General features: G+C 40.0%; 1 protein-coding gene across 1 annotated transcript in view; it reads left to right on the forward strand.

The window, feature by feature from the left end:
• The first annotated feature begins 846 nt into the window (after positions 1-846).
• LOC117508630 overlaps positions 847-17,784 on the forward strand; it is a 160,461-nt gene continuing 143,523 nt past the window's right edge. The window contains exon 1 of the mRNA XM_034168435.1: positions 847-1,454. Within this exon, the coding sequence (XP_034024326.1) occupies positions 1,103-1,454 (352 nt within the window). The 5' untranslated portion in view covers positions 847-1,102. The remainder of the gene's footprint in view (positions 1,455-17,784) is intronic.

The raw sequence follows: 17,784 nt of genomic DNA on the forward strand, positions 1-17,784 counted from the left end.
TCCTTGCTGTGTCTTTGTCATCAACAGCTTCTGTGTCTTTTCTCGTCACAGCTGATGTCTTTTTTTGCAGCCGATCAGAACAGCTCCTCTGGATCTCTCTCCTACTTGCACGCACACGCAGGCTGTAACACTCCCCCTCCTCTGTAAATTCCACCGCTGAGTGAAGGGCTTCGCATGTTGCAGAGCTCATGCCTCCAGTAAACCCGACCGTCTCTTCGCATGTGAGGAGTGCAGACTCTCTGCACTTCAGGGGAAAGATGAAATGAACAGAGGAGAAGATAAAGGAAGAGAAGAGGGAAAATAGTGTTTGAGCAGTTGACCGATGACGTGAAGCGGCGCACACATCTGGAACAGCTGCACCTGGCTCCTCTGTGAAACCTCTTCTGGCACTTTTTCTTTTTCTCTGATCTTTTTTCTCTTTTTTCCCCCACTCTTGCTGGCTGTGACTCTCTCTCTCTCTTTGGTCTCCGCCTGTCTGAACGCTGCAGTAGTTACCCGCTGAGCACAGAGAAAGAAGAGCGAGTGAACCGTCACGAAAGTGAAGAGGAAGAAGAAAGCACATGAGGACAGTGACACGGGACATAATTATTAGGCATGAGATGGGAGGTATCAGTTGACAACTTCATTATGATGGGTAGGAGAAATTCAGAGTGAATGAGAGGATGAGAGCCAAAGAGTGGGAAAGACCAGCAAAGAGGGGATTTAAAAGCCGGAGTGTGCTGACACTGGATACTTAACTTTCTGTTTGCTTTTGGCACAGCACATTCTGTCGCTCCACAGGTTTGGCCACGCACGCTCAGCCCCGCAAATGCTGTTTGCTTTTGGGGATGATCCTAGGAGTCCAGACCAGGAGAAGCGAACACCTTCCAGGGACCGATTAACCCCCACCCACTCACCCTCAGGTCACCTCCCACCCAACTTCCCAAAAGGGCCCTCCCTGTGGTCCTGTCAGCCTACCTGCACCAGTTTCAACATGCTGCAGCTGGAGTCAGAAAGTAACTCTCACTAGGAGCTGAGAAACTCTGGATTGCTTGCAGGACGCAGTTGGCATCAAACTGGCTGCGAAAAACCTAGGAAGTTTGTGGAGCCGCTGACCTGCAGGATGTCCAAAGCCTCGAGGCTAGCCCGGCTGCCCTCATCCAGGGCAGGATCCAGGCTGCCCTCTTCCAGGAAGGAATGCCCTGGCGGTGGTGCACACGTTGCCGTTGGACGAGTCCGGGTGCTGACTGTGGGCGAGAAGCTGATGAGAGCGGGTAGTGACGGTGTTCTGACTAAACAGAAATCCTTAACACCTGCTGTGCCACAGGACAAAGCACAGACTGAGTCTCACACTGAGACTCAGTCCCCAAGCCAGAGTCCAGGTGACACGAGCCAAAATATGGAGATGGTGCTCCCCAAGAGCAGGATCAGCCCGCCTAAAGTCAACAGCAATCAACAGCATGGCTCTGTGCACAGTAAGTCTCAAAGGATCTTTGGTTGTGCGTTTGTTAAAGTGCAGTAGCATGTTGATGTGAGAAATCTAGATGTAGTCTCATCATCATCAAAGGTTTTACTTTATCACGTCAGATAATTTGTCTGGATCCTCCTCCTTACTCATTTTAACAATATTAGTTTTTTTTTTGTGTTTGTAGATCAGTTTAGTGTACAAGAGATTAGGCTTTGTCTGTTTGTGGTGTATCCTCCGTAAAGCCAGGGTTGTATTGTGTACTCTATGGATCAGATCCTATCATTTGGGATCTTCTTGCCCTATGGGAAAGGGTGGCATGGCGTGGTTCACACTATGCTAGCTAAAACTGAAAATGGATCCTTTTCTCTCTCTCTTTGGTTGGCATGATAAACAAATATTTTTCATGCTGGACATCCAAGCTTTTAGAAAATGCTGTCCAGATTGGCAGACTCTCCAAACATTAGGTGGGCTTCATTTACCCTCCAAACTGCACAGTTTGAAGCAGTGAATTGAAAATATGTTTATTTTTGGAGTATAAATGGAGTGAACTTTATGATACACAAACATAAGCCATTTTTGTGTATGGCATAAAGGCCTTTGGCACTTGAATATCAAGCAATGGTGTGAATCTGTGATTATAAATCCACTACTATAACAGGTTGGTTATTCTCTCAAGGTTCTTGAAATGGAGCAATATCTCCACCTGGTGGACATTTACCATGAATGCAGGTACAATAGAATTTCACCAAAGAGCTCTTGTATACTTAGAAGGAGAAAGGAATCTGGAGAGTACATCAACCCATCTTGCTGAACCTTTTAAGCCTTATGTGCCTTCTCACGCTTTGCAGTTGCAGGATGCAGGCTTACTATGTGTCCCCAGGATTTCTAAAAAGTTGTCAGACTACCTACTATGGTCCTACTTTGTGGAACAGTTTGCCTGTTGACATTAGAAAGCCCACTTTCATCAAATCTTTTCAGACTAATCTTAAAACCTGTTTACTTTCTGCTGGAAGGCATTTGTTTATGGTTTTATCGTATTTTAATTATTTGATACAGGATTTTTTTTTTTTGTTTTATTGTTTTTTGCGCTTGATATTTTAATTTAACTGTTTTTATGGATATATGCTTTTGTTTTATTTTGTATATTGTCTTATTATGTTAAATTGTTTGTAATTTTTTGTACTTGAAGTACACAAAAAGGTCGATTGGGTTTACATAATTTAATTATGTACAGTGGTTGCACATGATCAGAATGTGCCAAAATAACATAATTTTCTTCTGTTTCTAAATGATGTTATTTGTGCACATTCTGATCATTTGCAACCACTGTGCATATTTAATTTATGTTTCCTTCTTTCAGTGTATAAATTAATTATTATTATTTTTTATTATCATCATCACACACCCTTTTCTTTGAAGTTAATATTAATACCACTTAATTACTAAAAGTGTATTTTAAGAAATCTCATTTTTTTACTTTATTTTGTTGTTTTTTTTGTTTTTTAACAAAAACAGTTAAATACAACATTTAAGAAGGAGCTGGGATTGCAGATAGTTTTTTTTTTTCTCTATGTGGAGTAGAACTGGTTAATTATCAAGTGTGTGGACATTGGATTGACTTTAATATGTTTGTAATAGCCCTGTGCAAGTATATTACCAACAAAAATACTAATGTCGGATCACAACTGACTCTGATTTGGTTGGTGCAAACAAATAAACAAACAAAAAACCTTGATTAGGACATCACTATTATATTCACATTAACAACATTTTCATATTAAGTTGGTCTAATGTGTGTTTTTGTGGTTTTGTGAGTCTGAGTTGAGCATCAACCATTATTTTTGATCTGAGGGAGGGGATGAGTTTCTTATGTCACTATTCCTTTATATCATTCTCTGTGGGTGCAGATGAAAAATCTACAGGCAGGAGCTTTTGGCCAATTGGAATATTTGATGCTCTTATCATCCCCTTTTGGCTTTCTCACCAAATTCCCAACTCTGTAGGGTGCCAGCTTTCATGATTTTGTTAGGTCATTGTCATCTCACCCCCTCAGTGCTACTTGACCAAGATTATAGAGATGACTGATTTGCATAATATGCATCAAGATTGTGATTGATAGGTAATGGGCTTTTTTTCCCCCTCTCCATCCATTGAAATGTTTCCTGTCATTCTTTTTGTGTGCCTCTCTGTTTAGTGTGTACTCAAAGACAGCAATTGCGAAAAGGAGGTTTAACATAGATGGATGCAACATGGGGGAGTGGAATGAGAGAATGACAGAAGGAGGTCAGGAATGAGAGTGAGGCATGTTGGGAAAGCAACAGGTTTTGAGCTGCATCTGTGTGTCAGCCCCTCTCTAAAGACAGGTTATGGGTTATGAGGGGCAGGTTTGTACTGGAAACCAGATGTTCTTGTGTGTGCGGCTTCACCTCCCATCTTTACACACAGAATTAACAGAACAGAAACATAAAGCTGCTTTTCCACTTAAAGGTTGGAGTCATTTTGATATAAAGTCTGTTTAGGATTTGAATTTTCAGTAACTCACATCATAAGAATTATTATTATCACTTTACCGGGGCGTTGCTGGGCTGGTATCGTAGATTTACATAGACGCTACCTGGCTATACCCGCCCGCTGTGCGTAAACAAATGACGTCATAGCGCGCGCAGCCCAAGAACTGTCTGCAGAGGAAAAAAAAAAAAAAACTGTCCGCAGAGGAAAAAGGCGAAAGGTGTGCGTTGGTCCCAATATGGATATTCCGGATGATTTTCTCATGGATAGTACCACAATGAACAGCACCCAAAGCAGCCAGCTTGATCAGGACGCACTGCCGAATTTGGAGAGCAGCGTGTGCCAACCGACATGACAAAAGTTAAAGTGAGCCAACTTTTTATGTATGCGTTACGTGTTGTGTATCTCAGTAAAGTGATAATAATGATATATGATAATGATATTCGCACTCAACTCGGGCGAATATCTGTCATTGCAGGTGACTGGGCATGGATGTCGGGCCTCTTGAAAATGCATACCGCCCTCCAAAAGCATGTTACTGTGTTATTATTATTATTAATAGCAAATGCATTACTTGTCGGTATACCATTTGCACCAGAATATAAATTGCAGGATCTCCCAAATTAGTAGATTATACTCTGGAAAATACACTATATTTCCCTTCACGGGCTAAACCATGAAATCCACTGATATTAAAATTAATTGAAAATTGCTGGAAATATCCACAGTGGCTTTTCCTCCCTTTTCTTTGTATTGTTTCTCGAATACCCTCTCCATCTTTGCTTCTATCTCTGTCTTTCCACGTTACATTCCATTTTTCTGCATTGTTTTGACAGAAGTTGAATGAGTTGCTGAAAGACATCACCAGTGCCCACACACAATTATGCACAAATTCACAAAAGAACACAATGATAATAAAGGAGCGGGTGGGTATTTGCTGCATTTTGTGTTTGCATCTATGTACAAGCTGTCTTTGAAGGCAGCAAGAACATTAATTGTTAGGGGTAGTGGCTTTGAAGCTTCGCACGGAAAATCCAGTACTTCAGCAGTGCAGCAGTTCTCAGTACGTTTGCAGCTACACAGTCCACTGATTCCACAAGCCTTTGATATTTAATGCTTTATTTCTACACCTGTCTTTTTGGAGTGCAAGGTTCACTTTGGGAGAATGCTGCTGTTCCACGTGCCTTTTTCAAATATAGATGGATAATGTGTGGAGTTGTGGGCTTGGCCAGGTGTCCGTCTCCAGAGTGAACGCCAGTTACAGGGGCCTGATGGCAGCTAAAGCACGGTCCACCGGGTCAGACAGAACTGATGCGCACAGCGTCGGCACACAATAAGTGCGGGTGACAGGTGACATTTCCACTGTGTGAAAGCTTCAAAGCTAACTGCTGGGAGCCGAGGGGCCCAATTTCAGTGTTAAAGTGGAAACTTCCACCATAAGCAAAATCCTTTTACTGTCCAGAGATGGGATACTAAAATGTGAAATACAGGTTCCAGCTGAACTTTCTTTCAACACTCTGTGACAGTAGTTGCGTTTACATGAAGGGTTCCAATCTGAATTGAATCATTCCGAACGGTGAATCCACAGGTATCATATACGTGGCCATAATGAAAATGATCATGTGGATTCATGTGTTTGTATATTTTGCTCAAAACAATAAAAGATGGGGTACTTTGCTGTGTGCACAATGCAGCTCCTGTTGCCACCCACAAGCTGAATGGAGGTTTACATGGCTAATCCTGACCTATTTGATAGATGATAAAATGATTGCACCATCCTTGTCATTCTCTTGGGATGTCTGATCAGATCCAGTAGGTGTTTCATTCTATCAAGTTCATATAAATCATTTCCATTCAGAATCACAATCATTATAATTACTTTTAGGGTCAATGCAGTGGTATTTACTGCATGTCACTGGTTTGGCATCACTTATACATTCTTTATTTTTTATGGTATGAGGGGAGGGTATTTATAAGCTTTGTTTCTGCCTTCACCCTTTCAGCCACACGGGTTCTCATTGTTATTTGTATGTTTTGTTATTGTCTTTATTGTTTTTCACCTGTGTGCCAAATAAATAAATTCATTAATTCAATTCATTCATTTATTATCCTGGGTGTACATCATATGTGCATCTGTGAGGATATATGGTGTCTAGTATTCTAAACCAAATACTCTACCAGGAACGGGGCCTAATTAATACCAACTAAATAATTAGAGCATTGTAATCACAGTGGTTATGGTAAGTTAACAGGACTGCAAAAAACGGCTAATCAGTCAATATCTGACCTGGTGTATGCTGGGTAATGGTGTGGACATTTTCACCTCAGACATCCAAATACCTCTTTGAGTGTATCTACAGCTTAATATAAAGCATTGTGCTTAAGTGGTTGATTTCTACTTGTGATAGATTTTCTGGTACGTAATGTTTTGGGTTTTTTTTTGTTTTTTTTGGAAAAAAAAAAATAGAAAGTATATCCATGTTGTGAAAGTGTAGGAACACGGACCCACAACAGGGGGCGTAAAAGAACGGGCAATGGATAAGCCAAACAGTAACAATTTAATGTTGTAAATTGTGCACAACGGAATACATACAACAACAAGTTTGGAACTACAGTCAGTTACACGTTGGGTGACGTGTGGGCAGACTTGAGGATAGGAGATGCCCGTCCAGAACCGAGCCGGATCCCACACGGCCCTCACCCCCAACGGATCTGAAGAACACCGGAATATTACCTCCAAGGTAGCTGATTTCTTGGCGGGGAGGTGGAGTTGCAGTCCGGCCTTTAAGGTGGTGGTGATGTGGATGAGTGACAGCTGGTGCTGATGACGAGTGACAGCTGTCACTCCCGGTTGCTATGATGCCCTCTTGTGCTTGAAGCCCGCACTTCAAGCAGGGCGCCATCTGGTGGTGGTGGGCTAGCAGTACCTCCTCTTCAGCGGCCCACACAACAATCCAGTCCTTATATCCATTTTCTCATCATATCATACATCGTTATATGTCCGGTAAGTAAAGAGCTATATCCACTGCTAGGTTACTTCCCCTTTTAAGGGTGGTACCTCTTTACAGCTGGGTGGACTGGGACAATGTAGATCAAAAGTCGTGTCAAAGGACACAAACTGATGGATCAAACCCACATCTCCATATTTGTGGCCATTACGGCACTGCCATTACATACTGTGTATACTACAGAGTATATATATAATACTGGATTCTCCACTGCATTGTCAACATACATTTATCCCAAAATGTCCACTGAAGTTTAATGTAGAAATGTGCAAGTTTCTTGCCCTTTTGTGTCCCTTTTCATTATGTTTAGGGATAGTTTTAGTGACATAGGGGAGGTGGTTGCCTTCAGGTTACAAAAAAATACTTAGAACCAGAGGTTCAATTCCCTGTTAGATAGGAAACTCACTAAATTGCCTATGAGCAAGATACGTAATCCCAAATTGCTCCCAGTGCACAGTTAAATGACTTACAAAATCTGCCAAGGTAAAATGTAAACCCTGTTAACCCCATAACGTGAATCAGCTGCAAATCATAAATTATCCTCAAATGTTAATTGCAAAATGTGAACACTGAAAAATTATCTCCCAAAATGTGAACACGGGTCTCACAAAATGTGAATATCATTCATAATATATATGTATTTTTTCAGTTTAAGTAGTTTCTGGATTTCAGTTTGCGGATCAATTACTGCAGGAAATCTTTATCGCAAACCCTATCACCGCAAAAATAACTTTTTTTGACGGGTAGGGGGGTTGGGCAGGGGTCTCACAGCCTGTGAGATGTGGAGGAGATCTTGCTTCTGGTGTGACGCACCCAGCCATGCAGGGAGTGTCCCACTCTGGAGACAGTGTCAGGTGGAGAGTTTGACTGGGACGGTCCACCTGTCAAATGGTAAAGTAGGTGCCAAACTCAGGGAGGACAGACACCTCCGCTGCAGACTCAAGTTAGAAAGATATTCACAGAGTCAAAGTTTACAGCTCAATAATCTTAAGAGAAATCTTGTAGAAAAACAAACCACTAGTTTCTAACCTCAGGAAGGTAAACAACGAACTACCACCTTATTATTTATCTATTTGAGCCGTCCTCTGAGCTGGAAAAATAACATTGATCTGAACGAGCAGGCAGCTGAGAAAGGGAAGTTTAGGGACCATCTACAAAGTGCATAAACGAAAAGAGACACCAGAAAAATATTCAATAAATTCAGGTGTGGTGTCACCAAATTCACTGAACACATCAATGGTCTTCTGCTTGTTATACTACAGCACTCAGTTTGGAAAAATGTCATTGTGAAAAACTTTGGAGAATTTTTTTATTGTTTAAATTTTCAATAGCGTCAATGTTATATGTTGCAGTGACACAAAATTTACTGCACACATCACTGGGGTCCTACTGGTTATACTACAGCCCTCAGTTTGGAAAATTGTGCAAAAATTGAATTTTAGGGATTTTTAGCATTAAAATAAGTAATAAAATAAGCATTAAAATCCACTAATTCACTAAAATTAAATTTTTGCACATTTTTCCAAACTGAGTGTTGTATATATATATATATATATATATATATACATATATATATATATATATATATATATATATATATATATATATAAAATGAATGATATTCACATTTTGTGAGATATTTTTTCAGTATTCACATTTTGCAATTAACGGTTTGCGGATAATTCATGATTTGCAGCTGATTCAGGTTTTGGGGGTTAACAACCCTTATTGGCTTCACGTTACAGTATCCGGAAATAAACACAGTCCTGGTGTTCCTAAGAGCCTGTATGGAACTTACTGTTTCTATCATTACTACTTCTGTCATGGCAAGCAGTGCCAATATAGGGAAGAGATGTCAAAAACTTCACAACGTGGGCAGCTTGGAATCAGACAACTTAAAAAATTCTCCTTTTTTGTTATCTTTATCATCTGTACTATCAAATGCAGGATGGAGTATTGATACAAAACTAAGCAGAAAAAGAAAATATCTGCACATGGCAAGAACTGAAAAGGCACTGGTAGAGGATGATTCAGTGGCTCTCTTTTTGTTACCAGTCTTCACTATTTTCAGCCTCTTCAAACCCATTTTCTGTCTTTGTGTTTCAATCATCTCAAAGGTATTTACGTTCTTGTATAGCCATGTGGCTCCTTCAAACCCATGTCCCATCATGCAAGCATTTTTTCTTCAACATAGTCTTGAGATCAAGTTGCTGCATGGATCTTTGGATGAACTCACCTTCTGGTGACTGAGATGTTTGAGTCAGTGCTAGAAAGGAGTACAGAGAGACGAGGGTGCTATCATGATCATGTCTTCTTTTGTGAGCTGTCATTTCATGTCTGATAGGATTTTGACATATATGTTCTCACATGAATGTGAGTCTCGCCACTTCAACCTGTTAACAATAACAGAATCTTAAAACACCCCGTGTATCTGTGCTTATTAACAGCAACATTGGCAGTGTACGAATATAAATCACAGGTGAGGGATGTGATACAGGCTTCTACATGCTTACAGAACAGCAGATCACATTTGTTTTTCTTCTAAGCCCTGCTGTTAAAAGTGTTTTAGTGTTTCTCTGACAGAAGCCAATTTTTCTTTGCTGTCAAAAGGGAACTGTAGTTTAACAAAGTTTTTATTTATTTTTCTAAACTGCAACCACGACAGTACAAAAGAGCCTCCCTAGGGAGGTGTTCCAGGCACGTCCAGCTGAGAGCAGACCCCAGGGAAGAGCCAGCACTAGGTGGAGAGATTATATCTTGTATCCCCCTTTCCCCCTGGGCATTCCCTGCTGGAGCTGTTGCCCCCAGCCCTGGATAAGCAGTTGAAGATGAGAGTGAGATATAAATGGACTGCATTTATGGGTGATTCTTTAACTACGGGCACTATTGGCCTTGTAATGTAAATGTAATTTCCACCACACCATTGCCTTACAATATAAAGCGCCTTGGGGCAACTGTTTGTTGTGATTTGGCGCTATATACATGTGCTCTGATTTCACTGTTTATCTCCATAGAAACTACCCAAACAATTTTTCATACAAACTGTTTAGGGACATTAGTGTTGTGGTGGAAATTACAGCAATAGTGTGGGACAACTACATTTTGTTTAAAAAAAATCACAACAGTTGTATGACATTGAATACCCCAATTATGTTTTGATTATTTTACTGATATGTTATTCAGAGATATTTTAAAACATTATAAAAAACGTTTCTTTACCATTCATTTTTATCATTAAAGATCAAAAGTCTGGGTGTGGGACAAGCACAAAATGGCAATATTTGCATATAATGATGCTGAAAAAAAGGTGAAAAAGTCATCATAGACTACTAGAACAGATTTCTTAACACACTTTCATTGTAAAGATAACTATAAAAGTGTGAAATTTCCCCTTTTTTCTGTTTTTCGTACAATATGATCAAAGGACATAAGTGCCCGTAGTCTAAGAATCACCCTTATATAGCGCTTTCCATCTGCATCAGATGCTCAAAGCCCTTTACAAATAATGCCTCACATTCCCCCCGATGTGAGGGTGCTGCCATACAAGGCTCTCACTACATACCGGGAGCAATAGGGGATTAAGGGCCTTGCCCAAGGGCCCTTAGTGATTTTCCAGTCAGGCTGGGATTTGAACCGAGGATCTTCTGGGCTCAAGCCCAACACCTTAACCACTAGACCATCACTTCCCCTATAGATATAATGAGTATGACCTTGAAATACAGAATGTGAGCTTTTGTGAAAGCTTAACTCTTCTTTACCAAAATGCACATCAGGTCAGGGGTTGGGTTTGGAAGTCAGGTTTGCTACAGACTATTCTTGAATCCTAGATGTCAACCACCCAGGCAGACAACCACTGTTGTCTCCACCTTTCAAAATTAACCATCTGCTGCAGCCAGGTGAAAAGTGGTAAATCAATCATGCAAGAATTTCATTGAGGTTGAAGAGGAAATATTTTGCAGCTTTGATGACTATGATTCATGTCACACCAATAAGGCAAGAAACCAAATCCATTTTAACCCAGATGTTGCAGAATGAAATGAAGGCTGTATTATACATGAAGATAGTATTATCCAACTAGTACTAATAATATTAAACAGTCATGTTAGTGACATTTGTGTCAGTGATTCTATGTTGCTTGTGCTTAGACTTCATGTGGCTGCACCTCTGCACATCTCTGCACCATACACAGACTCCTTTTGGAACTTTGTCAATTAGAAAGCATAATATAAAGCATCCTTTTAATCAAAAGCAAGTGAGCATTCACTCCACAGAAAACTGGACTCATGTGTATTTTATCTTTTCCCCAACTGGTCTGCGGCCCAGCTGGGAACACTTCTGCAAGTCAGGCCAGACCTGTGTCAGCAAGCTGGATCCAGCCAAAGCTCAGACTGCTCACCCTAATCAAACAAACCGGACTTCATGGGCAAAATGCACTCGGCTCAGTTCAGACATGTCTACAAGACAAATACTGTATGTCTGGGTCCATCAAGGACAAACTGCATCAGGGTGTGTCTGTGTGTCTGTGTCTGAGTGTGTTGCATAGTGTGTTGTCCTGTATGCATGGCTGTAGCATGTACCTTTTATGACAGACACATCCTCCATTGTCTTTGACAAAAAGCACGCAGTTCAGCACCATAGACAGCATCCGTGGGAGTGAGGGAACAAAGAAATATGTTTTTGTAAATTCATGCCAAATACACACAGCTGTCACAAACCAATGTTGCCACCTGTGTGCATCAGTCCCATTTGCAAAAGCATATTATATATGTGACTGCAACTTTTGTCCACAAAGTCCGCCACCAAATACTTTGGGGTGGGTGCAACAGAGACGGTCAGCGATGCTCCTAAAGCGCAGACACCCTGTTTGACCCAGGCTTAAGTAACCATTCTTTGACACAAAGTCCTAGGATCCTCTGAAGAGACCTAGTACCAAAGACATCTTACTTAGCTTATAAAATTGTTCATGGACTTGCGCCTCCCAATCTGGCTGACCTGGTAAGCCCCTATGTACCAGCTCGGGCCCTGCGTTCGCAGGGTGCAGGACTTTTATGTGTTCCCAGGGTGAATAAAAAGTCTGCCAGTCACAGAGCTTTCTCTTACCATGCCCCAGCTCTGTGGAACGATCTCCCGGCACACATACAATAGTCGGATACTGTGGAGACTTTTAAGTCACATTTAAAGACTCATTTGTTTTCCTTGTTTTATCATTAGTTTTATTGTTATGATGTGTTTTTATTCTTGTGTTCTTTTATGATTTTTCTTTTTATTGTGGTTTTAAATTTTTAATTTAGTTTTCTCTGTTTTTATTATGCTGTGTGAAGCGCCTTGAGGTGATCTCATTGCGAATTGGCGCTATATAAATTAATAAATTCGAATTTGAAGACTCACAACTATACAATGAGGCAGGAAGCACCTTCATTCTCCTGCAAACATATAAGCACTGCCAAACACCTGTGTCCAGGAACCTCATGACTCCACAAGCTCTTGAAATTGCAAAAAACGTGCATGAGAGACTGTAACCTCGATAACGTGCTTTTTAAAGAAGTGTATCTGTATATTACTTGCCTCCAATCACAGCAACTGAAATGTTTGCCTTACTGTACTAGTTCCATTTATTAATGATTCATTTAACTGACATCCAAGGTCTTTGTGGCATTCTAGATTAACTATACATCTACATGCAGCTGATTTGTCTGTGAAATAATCAAAGAATAGCCCATCATGAAACAGCTCAGTCAACAGTCCAACACACACAAACATGCTGTAGTTCTTTAATACCGTTTATACAGTTGGGATGTTATTGCTCTGATGTTAAATCTGATAGTCTTCACTATGATCTTATATTGTTGTTGTTGTTTTTTTATCTAACCTCTTTTGACACCCAGCTAATATAACATAATCCTTGTCATTGTCGAATATTTTTGTGTCTTTGTGTAATGGGAATTTGATTGATGGTTGGAAATTTGAGGACATGATCTGTGATTTTGTTGACACTAAAGTTAAGAGATTATAATTGAAGTTTCTTGGAGCTCTTCTTACTCTAAGCCTTTTGCAAATTCTGTTTTGTTTTTATGTTGTTTTTTTTTTTGCCTTGGCATGTATGAGGTTTACTATTCCAACACATAGTAAGTGAAAGGCAGGCTGCTTGTCATGTCAGCTAACACCTGTAGATACATTAACTAGTTGAAGGATAAGTTTTTGTTTTTAATCTGTCATTGTTAGCAATCAAACCTATGAGTAACTTTAGAATTGCTTCTTTTGGAAAAAGTTGTTGAAGAAGGAATATGTGTCAGCCATCTTGGGAGTTCCAAAAAGCCCGCCATACACGCAACATAGACATGAAATAACTCAAGTAACCTACTTTGTAAATGTCGCCATGTCATTGGTCCAATGGGCAGACATTGTATTGTTTTTTTTGTTTGTTTGTTTTTGTTTGTTTTTTTGTTAATATATCAAGTTATATTATATTATATTATATACATTGTTAGAAGTTAGCTCTGGTCAGTTTCATTGTTAAATTCAATCAGTCCATAAGTATTTGGACAGTGACAATGTAATTTTGCCTCTATACATCTACACAGTGGAATTGAAACAATGCAAGATGTGCTTATAATGTGGACTTTTAACTTGAAATTGAGGGCTTGACAGTAACCATTGAGGAGGTATTGTTATTTTTACACATGATACATCCATTTTCAAAGGCCATAAGTAACTGGGCTCAGTTTGAATGCAACAGGTCAGGGGATAGATATTTCAGCATTCCCAAGTCACTGCATATGTCTTGGATTCCATATACTTTTGCCATTAAAAATACAAACATGATACTATATGATAAATTTGTCTGGAATAGGCAGTTTTCAAAACCTAAGTGACTCTGGAAGAAGGAAAGGAGTGAGGGAAGCCACCAAGACACCCAGAGAGCTCTGTAAGACTTAAAGGCTTTTCTGGCTGTGATTGGAGAAACTTTTTATCTGCACTTTAGATCTTGTTCTGACATATGGCATAGAAATTGAAGACTTAACAGTATTCCCTGAAAACCCCCTGTTGTCTGATCATTTCTTAATAACATTTACATTTAATTTAATGGACTACCCAGCAGTGGGGAATAAGTTTCATTACAGTAGAAGTCTTTCTGAAAGCGCTGTAACTAGGTTTAAGGATATGATTCCTTCTTTGTTATGTTCTTCAATGCCATATACCAACACAGTGCAGAGTAGCTACCTAAACTCTGTGAGTAAGATAGATTATCTCGTCAGTAGCTTTACATCCTCATTGAGCACAACTTTGGATGCTGTAGCTCCTCTGAAAAAGAGAGCCTTAAATCAGAAAGGCTTGACTCCGTGGTATAACCCACAAACTCGCAGCTTAAAGCAGATAACCCGTAAGCTGGAGAGGAAATGGCGTCTCACTAATTTAGAAGATCTTTATTTAGCCTGGAAAAAGAGTCTGTTGCTCTATTAAAAAAAAGCCCTCCGTAAAGCTAGGACATCTTATTATTCATCATAAATTGAAGAAAATAAGAACAACCCCAGGTTTCTTTTCAGCACTGTAGCCAGGCTGACAAAGAGTCAGAGCTCTATTGAGCCGAGTATTCCTTTAACTTTAACTAGTAATGACTTCATGACTTTCTTTGCAAATAAAATTTTAACTATTAGAGAAAAAATTATTCATAACCATCCCAAAGACATATCTTTATGTTCGGCTACCTTCAGTAATGCTGGTATTTGGCTAGACTGTTTCTCTCCGATTGTTCTGTCTGAGTTATTTTCATTAGTTACTTCCTCCAAACCATCAACATGTCTGTTAGACCCCATTCCTACCAGGCTGCTCAAGGAAGCTCTACCATTATTTAATGCTTCGATCTTAAATATGATCAATCTATCTTTATTAGTTGGCTATGTACCACAGGCTTTTAAGGTGGCAGTAATTAAACAATTACTTAAAAAGCCATCACTTGACCCAGCTATCTTAGCTAATTATAGGCCACTCTCCAACCTTCCTTTTCTCTCAAAAATTCTTGAAAGGGTAGTTGTAAAACAGCTAACTGATGAATGGTCTATTTGAAGAGTTTCAGTCAGGTTTCAGAATTCATCATAGTACAGAAACAGCATTAGTGAAGGTTACAAATGATCTTCTTATGGCAGACAGTGGACTCATCTCTGTGCTTGTCCTGTTAGACCTCAGTGCAGCTTTTGATACTGTTGACCATAAAATTTTATTACAGAGATTAGAGCATGCCACAGGTATTAAAGGCACTGCGCTGTGGTGGTTTGAATCATATTTATCTAATAGATTACAATTTGTTCATGTAAATGGGGAGTGTTCTTCACAGACTAAGGTTAATTATGGAGTTCCACAAGGTTCTGTGCTAGGACCAATTTTATTCACTTTATACATGCTTCCCTTAAATTTTCATTGTTACGCAGATGATACCCAGCTTTATCTATCCATGAAGCCAGAGGACACACACCAATTAGTTAAACTGCAGGAATGTCTTACAGACATAAAGACATGGATGACCTCTAATTTCCTGCTTTTAAATTCAGATAAAACTGAAGTTATTGTACTTGGCCCCACAAATCTTAGAAACATTGTGTGTAACCAGATCCTTACTCTGGATGGCATTACCCTGACCTCCAGTAATACTGTGAGAAATCTTGGAGTCATTTTTGATCAGGATATGTCCTTCAATGTGCATATTAAGCAAATATGTAGGACTGCTTTTTTACATTTGCGCAGTATCTCTAAAATTAGAAAGGTCTTGTCTCAGAGTGATGCTGAAAAGCTAATTCATTCATTTATTTCTTCTAGGCTGGACTACTGTAATTCATTATTATCAGGTTGTCCCAAAACTTCCCCGAAAAGCCTTCAGTTAATTCAAAATGCTGCAGCTAGAGTACTGACAGGGACTAGAAGGAGAGAGCATATTTCACCCATATTGGCCTCGCTTCATTACCTCCCTGTTAATTCCAGAATAGAATTTAAAATTCTTCTTCTTACTTATAAGGTTTTGAATAATTAGGTCCCATCTTATCTTAGGGACCTCTTAGTACCATATCACCCCAATAGAGCGCTTCGCTCTCAGACTGCAGGCTTACTTGTAGTTCCTAGGGTTTGTAAGAGTAGAATGGGAGGCAGAGCCTTCAGCTTTCAGGCTCCTCTCCTCTGGAACCAGCTCCCAATTCAGATTAGGGACACAGACACCCTCTCTAATTTTAAGATTAAGCTTAAAACTTTCCTTTTTGAAAAAGCTTCTAGTTAGGGCTGGATCAGGTGACCCTGAACCATCCCTTAGTTATGCTGCTATAGACTTAGACTGCTGGGGGGTTCCCATGATGCACCCAGTGTTTCTTTTTATTCACCTCTTTTTGCTCTGTATGCACCACTCTGCTTTTAATCATTGTTGATTGATCTCTGCTCTCTTCCACAGCATGTCTTTTTCCTGATTCTCTCCCCTCAGCCCCAACCAGTCCCAGCAGAAGACTGCCCCTCCCTGAGCCTGGTTCTGCTGGAGGTTTCTTCCTGTTAAAAGGGATTTTTCCTTCCCACTGTCACCAAATGCTTGCTCATAGGGGGTCGTTTTGACCGTTTGGGTTTTTCTGTAATTATTGTATGGCTTTTGCCTTACAATATAAAGCGCCTTGGGGCAACTGTTTGTTGTGATTTGGCGCTATATAAATAAAATTGATTTGATTTGATTTGTGTGTGTGCATGTGTGTGTGTGAGATTGGAAAAACTCTAAATCGTGCAACATTTGTCTGTTGCATCACCCATCACAGCTTCATGATGGAGTGGAACAACAGATTGTTGAATAATTGATTAGTGGATAATAACTAGTTAGAACCTGTAAAAGGTCTTTACACTTTGTAAAAGCAGAGATTCTCTCTTAATATTATAATATTTGTTCTTGTTGTAGTTGAAATGAAATTCATTCATGAATGAATGAATGAATGAAAGAAATGTATCGGCACTGAGTAAAGTCTGAGTGACAGCAGGAAGTATGTTTTCTCAGCTGTGGGGGTTAAACACACCTTTGAAACGTCAGCAAGCACCAGGTGACCGGAGATAAATCAAGCGGGTCCATCAGAAATACAAAGGGTTTATTGACTCCTGAAGTTGGGTCTGAGTGGATCTTACTCATCCGTCAAACACAAACAGACAACAGTCAGTCTGCTGAGCATGAACAAAGAACTACGGTTGTGTGTTTTGTGTTTTTCTTTCGGGGTGTAGCTTTTGCAGTTGTGACTTCTTCCACATTCCTGGGGCGGTGCAGCTCTTTAGCGCAGCAGCAGAGCAGATGGGCTTTTGCCATGTGTCAGATTAAGGACAAAGTAAAGTCTTAATCACGTTGACGCCCACCTCGACATCATACTGCACACATTTCACTCGTTAAAGTCAAAGTGATTACGATGTCCTCATCCTTTGCTGGATTACTTCTTATTACGGTGTGTTAATTTAACTTGATCACACAGTCTTCAGAACTTCCACTGTAAATGTAACCTGGAATTAGGAGCGGATAGTTTTTTTAAGTATGTGCGTGTGTGTGTGCATGCGCGTTCGCCCAAGGCAAATATGTGGTTATTCCACACATCTGATGAGTGTAAGCGGATGCAAAGTTTCCCCCAGGGTTTCCTGTGAAAGAGTCGACAAAGAAATCAATATCCCTCGACTTCCTCTAACCCCCACCCCATTGCCCTGCAGGCCACTCTGATTTGTTTAGTGTATTTCTCTGCCTGCTTCTCAGTTTGTGTCTGTCTGTTAGTCTGTGTGGATAAAATGTGAAAATCTAAATAATATATGCACACGCTGAGAAACTTCAGC

Source organism: Thalassophryne amazonica, chromosome 1, assembly GCF_902500255.1.
Source record: "Thalassophryne amazonica chromosome 1, fThaAma1.1, whole genome shotgun sequence".
In the NCBI taxonomy this organism is placed as follows: Eukaryota; Metazoa; Chordata; class Actinopteri; order Batrachoidiformes; family Batrachoididae; genus Thalassophryne; species Thalassophryne amazonica.